This window comes from Dipodomys ordii, unplaced genomic scaffold (genome assembly GCF_000151885.1).
Source record: "Dipodomys ordii isolate 6190 unplaced genomic scaffold, Dord_2.0 Scaffold75, whole genome shotgun sequence".
NCBI lineage: Eukaryota > Metazoa > Chordata > Mammalia > Rodentia > Heteromyidae > Dipodomys > Dipodomys ordii.
The window spans coordinates 553,413-559,412 of record NW_012267291.1 but is presented as its reverse complement, the minus strand read 5'-3'; the positions used below and the strand labels follow the sequence as shown (position 1 = coordinate 559,412).

The following is a 6,000-nucleotide window of genomic DNA, read 5'->3' as shown; positions in this document are numbered from 1 at the left end:
GTTTTTCCCCTACCCTCCCATCCCTCCCACCTCTCCCATCCCTCCCCACCTCTCCACCCCGCCCCACCTCTGGGTCCCACCCCGTTTCTCAGCAACAGCCTATTTTGGGACTGTAGCCACTCAGTGAGCATGATTCTGGGCCGGAGCTGCAGACAGGCCAGGGAGATGGAGGGAGGAGTTCTAGGCCTGCAGGTGCACACCGACAAGCCCGGCTGCAGCTGACCATGGCTGACCTTCTGCGTCCTTCTGGCAATGGCGGGAGTTGGGATGGGGTGTGTGTCCTTCCGGCCATGGCGGGAGTGGGGATGGGGTGTGTGTCCTTCCGGCAATGGCGGGAGTGGGGATGGGGTGTGAGCGCGTGCGCGGCTCCTTCTGAGGAGCAGCAGGGCAGCGGGCAGCGCCTGGCCGCACGCTCCCTTTGTGCGTAGAACACACACACCCTGGCAGTACGGCCCCAGGTGCCTTTTCTGTGGGACCTCTTCTCAGTAGTTCACCAAGCAGCCACAGACGTGTGCGTGAGCACATGGAAGCATGTGTGTAACCTGTGCTGTGAGCACACATACACATATGTACACAGCCTCAACACATGTGATTGGCATTGTACAATGCCCATTGGAGCCCCGTAATTCCCAGGTCACCGAGCACAGCATGGAGCACTGAGTCTAGGGTAATGGTGCTCTGCTTTCTTTTGGGTAAGGAAAGCTGGCAGGGGCAAGAGGAACACCATCAAGGGCTGAGATGTGCTTTTGGTGCCGGGTAACCTCTGACCTTGCCCTTCAGTGAGCCCCCACATCTGAGGTGATCTCAGCCAGGGGTCCACTGTGGCCCAGGACCCATTGCCTTTGACCTCTGACCCAAGAAGTCCTCTTAAAGCTTGTAGGGTTTATTTTGTTTTGTTGTGCCTGTCCTGGGTTGAACTCAGGGCCTGGGCACTGCCCTTGAGCGTTTGTGCTCAAGCCTAGTGCTCTGCCACTTGTGCCACAGCTCCACTTCCAGCTTTGTGGTGGTTCATTAGAGAATAAGAGACTCATTGACTCTCCTACCTGGTCTGGCTTTGAGCCACGATCCTCAGATCGCAGTCCCCCAAGTAGCTGGGATGACAGGTGTGAGCCACCAGCGCCTGGCTGAGCTTTCAGTTTTTATTTGTAAAAAGATAAACTGATATGAGGAGAGTCCTCTGCATCCAGAACACTTGTCACTACCCCTTCATGGGAAAAGCCACTAGCACTCCTTGCCAAGGCCTCTGGGCTGGCCACGTGGCAGCCAGAGGCCTCTGACCCACTGGCTGACTTGTCACTGGCCCCGGAGGAGATGCAGGACCGTGGGAGGGGAAGATGGTGAGCAGAGGTGACAAGCTCACATCCCTTGAGGTCCTGGGGAGGAGGTGGGCCTGGTGAGAGTCATGGGCCTCCGAAGCTCTGCTCTGTCCTGAGCCTGCTGAGACATGCGGCGGGTGGCCTAGTGCTCATGGCCTCCTCTTCCTCACCAGACCCCCCCCCCCAGCAAGTCCACCCCGTGTGTGGGGAGTGTAGGCTATGCCAGACGGATGCCATGGGGCTGGGCTAGCCTTCTCCCCGCCTGATCCACGAGGAAACTTCAGCCTGGCGTTGTTCAGGGCATGAGAAACCCCTTTGGCAGAGGGTGGGGCGCCTGGGGTGCGGCCATGTGCTGGTTTGAGCAAGATGCTTCGGGGAGTGGCAGGCACAGCCAGGAGGTCCCAGGGCAGCAGGCCACAGTCCGGACTAGTTTTGGCAAAGAGCAGTGCTGACCTTGAATTAATCCCCCTCCTCCTCCCCCTCCTACTCTTCCTCCTTCCCCTCCTTCCTTCCCTTTTGCTCTCCTCCCCCCACTCCTCTCCATCCCTGTCTTCCCCCTCTCCCTCTTGCCTCTCCCCGCCCCCTCCTCTCTCCCCTCCCCCTCCTCCTCCTCTCTCCCCACTTCTCCTCCGCCTCACCCTCCTGTGGGGATGAAGAGTGGCACAGGTAAGGCCTGAGCCTGGCACGCGCCCCAGGACCATGCGCACTGTGCAGGGCAGGCTGCCGTGCTGTGCTTTGACGTCAGTCTCCAGGGACCGGAGCTCCAGGGCTCGTGCAGGGGACACGTGGCTGCTCCATGCTCTAGGCAGACGGACATCTCAGAAGCTGCCCGGAACTGGAGTCGCCATCCTGCCATCCTGTTCCTGGGGGCCGAGCCTTCCTTGAGACAGAGCCCCTTGGATCTCCATCAAGGCACAGACCCTGGGAGCCTGCAGCAACCCAGCCCCAGGCAGAGGGAAGTGCCTGGCCCTTCCTTAAGTCCTGCTGGCCTTAGAACCTTCCACAGAGAGCTGACCAGGGGCTGGCTGCTCGTGGCCTGTCCTAGCCCCATTCTGGGCTGGAGATGCCCAAGGAGGTGTGGTCCTCATGGCCTCCTCCATGTGAGCGACGGGAGTCTTCCTATCCCCGGCTTTGCCAGGGCTGCTTGGGGGCTGGTTCGTGGGGGCTGTGAGCTTTGGGTGCCGAGGGTCCGGTGGAGGGTGCAGCCCTGTGACCGCATGGCCGGCCCAGCCAGGGCAGGGGCCCGCGGCGGCCAGGGCCCGAGCCCACGGCCAGGAGCAGCCCCAGCTCTGCTTCACACACTCAACGTTCCCCAGCAGCCACCCCAGCCTGTGGTCCAGGGGTGGGGAGCACTCTGGGCAGCATCCTCAGCCACGTGGCGGAGGGCAGGCCAGCCAGGGGACCAACCACAAGAGTGCAGCAGAGGATGTGGCAGCACGGCGAAGGGGTGGCTGCAATGGAGACACCCTCAGGGTCCCCACTGCCGTTACAGTGAGAACACCCCCTCGGTTACAGTGAGAACACCCCACTGCCGTTACAGTGAGGACACCCCACTGCCGTTACAGTGAGAACACCACACTGCCGTTTCAGTGAAAACACCCCCTCGGTTACAGTGAGAACCAGTGAGAACACCCCCTCGGTTACAGTGAGAACACCCCACTGCCGTTACAGTGAGGACACCCCACTGCCGTTACAGTGAGAACACCCCCTCGGTTTCAGTGAGAACACCCACTGCCGTTATAGTGAGAACACCCCATTGCCGTTACAGTGAGAACACCCTATTGCGGTTATAGTGAGAACACCCCATTGCGGTTACAGTAAGAACACCCCACTGTGGTTACAGTGAGGACACCCCACTGCCATTACAGTGAGAACACCCCACTGCCGTTTCAGTGAAAACACCCCCTCGGTTACAGTGAGAACACCCCCTGCCGTTACAGTGAGAACACCCCCTCGGTTACAGTGAGAACACCCCACTGCTGTTACAGTGAGAACACCAACCACACTGCTGTTACAGTGAGAACACCCCCTCGGTTACAGTGAGAACACCCCACTGCCGTTACAGTGAGGACACCCCACTGCCGTTACAGTGAGAACACCCCACTGCTGTTACAGTGAGAACACCAACCACACTGCTGTTACAGTGAGAACACCCCCTCGGTTACAGTGAGAACACCCCACTGCCGTTACAGTGAGGACACCCCACTGCCGTTACAGTGAGAACACCCCACTGCCGTTACAGTGAGGACACCCCACTGCCGTTACAGTGAGAACACCCCACTCCCATTACAGTGAGAACACCCCCTCGGTTACAGTGAGAACACCCCACTGCAGTTACAGTGAGAACACCACACTGCCATTACAGTGAGAACACCCCCTCGGTTACAGTGAGGACACCCCACTGCCGTCACAGTGAGAACACCACACTGCCATTACAGTGAGGACACCCCACTGTGGTTACAGTGAGAACACCCCACTGCCGTTACAGTGAGAACACCCCACTGCCATTACAGTGAGAACACCCCCTCGGTTACAGTGAGAACACCCCACTGCAGTTACAGTGAGAACACCACACTGCTGTTATAGTGAGAACACCCCCTCGGTTACAGTGAGGACACCCCACTGCTGGTTACAGTGAGAACACCACACTGCTGTTATAGTGAGAACACCCCCTCGGTTACAGTGAGAACACCCCACTGCTGTTACAGTGAGAACACCCCCTCGGTTACAGTGAGAACACCCACTGCCGGTTACAGTGAGAACACCCCACTGCCGTTACAGTGAGAACACCCCCTTGGTTACAGTGAGGACACCCCACTGCTGGTTACAGTGAGAACACCACACTGCTGTTACAGTGAGAACACCCCCTCGGTTACAGTGAGAACACCCCACTGCCGTTACAGTGAGAACACCCCCTCGGTTACAGTGAGAACACCCCACTGCTGTTACAGTGAGAACACCAACCACACTGCTGTTAATGAGAACATCCCCTCGGTTACAGTGAGGACACCCCACTGCCGTTACAGTGAGAACACCCCACTGCTGTTACAGTGAGAACACCCCACTGCCGTTACAGTGAGAACACCCCCTCGGTTACAGTGAGAACACCCCACTGCTGTTACAGTGAGAACACCAACCACACTGCTGTTACAGTGAGAACACCCCCTCGGTTACAGTGAGAACACCCCACTGCCGTTACAGTGAGAACACCCCACTGCCGTTACAGTGAGAACACCACACTGCCGTTACAGTGAGAACACCCCCTCGGTTACAGTGAGAACACCCCACTGCTGTTATAGTAAGAACATCTCAGGGCCTGGCAGCTGTGGGTGTAGTGTCCACACTCACCTGGGACACACGTGGAGATGACTCCCGGAGGCATGTGAGCACACGCGTGTGTGGTACCTCACCTGGCCCTGAGCGCGGTGGAAGGGCTGGGAAGGACGCTGCCGGCTGAGGCTCGATCTCTTCACAGACGCAGAGAGTAAGCAGTGTGGCTCCGATGGGGGCTCCGGACCCACGCAGAGTGAACCGTCCACCGCCCCGCAGGCGGCGCCAGCCTCAGAAGATGCCCAGCCTGGAAGCCCCCAGCTTTCGGGGACGGACCACGCCTCCCCGGAGGAGCTGCTGCCCCCAGACGCCCATCTGGACGATAAAGGTACTGGCTGGAGCCGCTGAGCCGCTGAGCCGCACCAGGACCGCCATTGGTGGCGTCTGGGTCTCGGCTTGGGGCCGGGTCACCATCCATGGGACGGCCACACAGTGCGACCCCTGCCGGAAGGCTGGGTTTGCTGCTCCCCTTTTCTCTTGGGTCTGCTGATTGTAGTTCCTGGTTTCCTTCAGATGGAGCTGTGTTCCCTGAGATGCGGGGTGGACCAGGGTCATTTTAAGTTTGTTGGGACAGAATCTGGGCCAGTGAGGCCCGGCCTCATGGGCATCCCTGAGTGCGATAATTAAAAATAAGAGTGGTGTGTGCTTGTGCTGCGCACACTCAACACGCAGCGCATTCTCCTGTAGCTGCCCCAAGAGTTAAAACTGGCCCGGAAAGGTTAAGCCACTTTCCCACGTCACCGAGCGTACAAGTGGCAGAACTTGGGTTAGTGCTGCCCGGGAGCCAGCTGGAGGTAAGCCTTTGTCTTGCTCTGGAACGAATTCTCCAGCCTAGGTCAAGAGTCCTGCAGCCGCCCGGTCGGTCCTGCCCACTGCCTGTGTCCATGCAGCCCTCCCGCGCTGCTCCAGCAGCTGTGGTTATGAGGTGGAGAGTGCAGTGGTACCCACCGCTCTGTGCCCAGGCCCTCCCCCCTCCCCTCCCCCTGACCCCCCCACCCCCCTAGAGAGGTGGCACTGGGACTCTCAACTGGCTCCCGACGCTCCGGCGTGGGCCCCAAACCGGGCAGCTGCTTTGTTCATGAGAACACAACAGAATTAAAGGTTCGGTTCCCTCAGTGGTCACATGCGGTCAGTGGCTACTGTGTGGACAGGGAGGAGACTGTCCTATGGGGCAGCACTGAGGCCAGGAGAGAGGTGGCCTCTGGTCCACATTGGTGCTGAGTCAGGAGGGATTTTTCCATCTGGACAGGCCAGGCGTTTAGAGTTTTCCATCCCAACAAAGAGCATACAATCCACACTGAGACCATTGCCACAGCGCCCTGGGCAGCCGAGCTCTGGACTAGCGAATTGACTC

General features: G+C 59.0%; 1 protein-coding gene across 1 annotated transcript in view; it reads left to right on the top strand.

Annotated features, from left to right (window-relative positions):
• Phactr3 (phosphatase and actin regulator 3) overlaps positions 1–6,000 on the top strand; it is a 123,008-nt gene that overhangs the window by 78,007 nt on the left and 39,001 nt on the right. Inside the window, 1 exon segment of the mRNA XM_013024328.1 lies at positions 4,792–4,974. Within this exon segment, the coding sequence (XP_012879782.1) occupies positions 4,792–4,974 (183 nt within the window).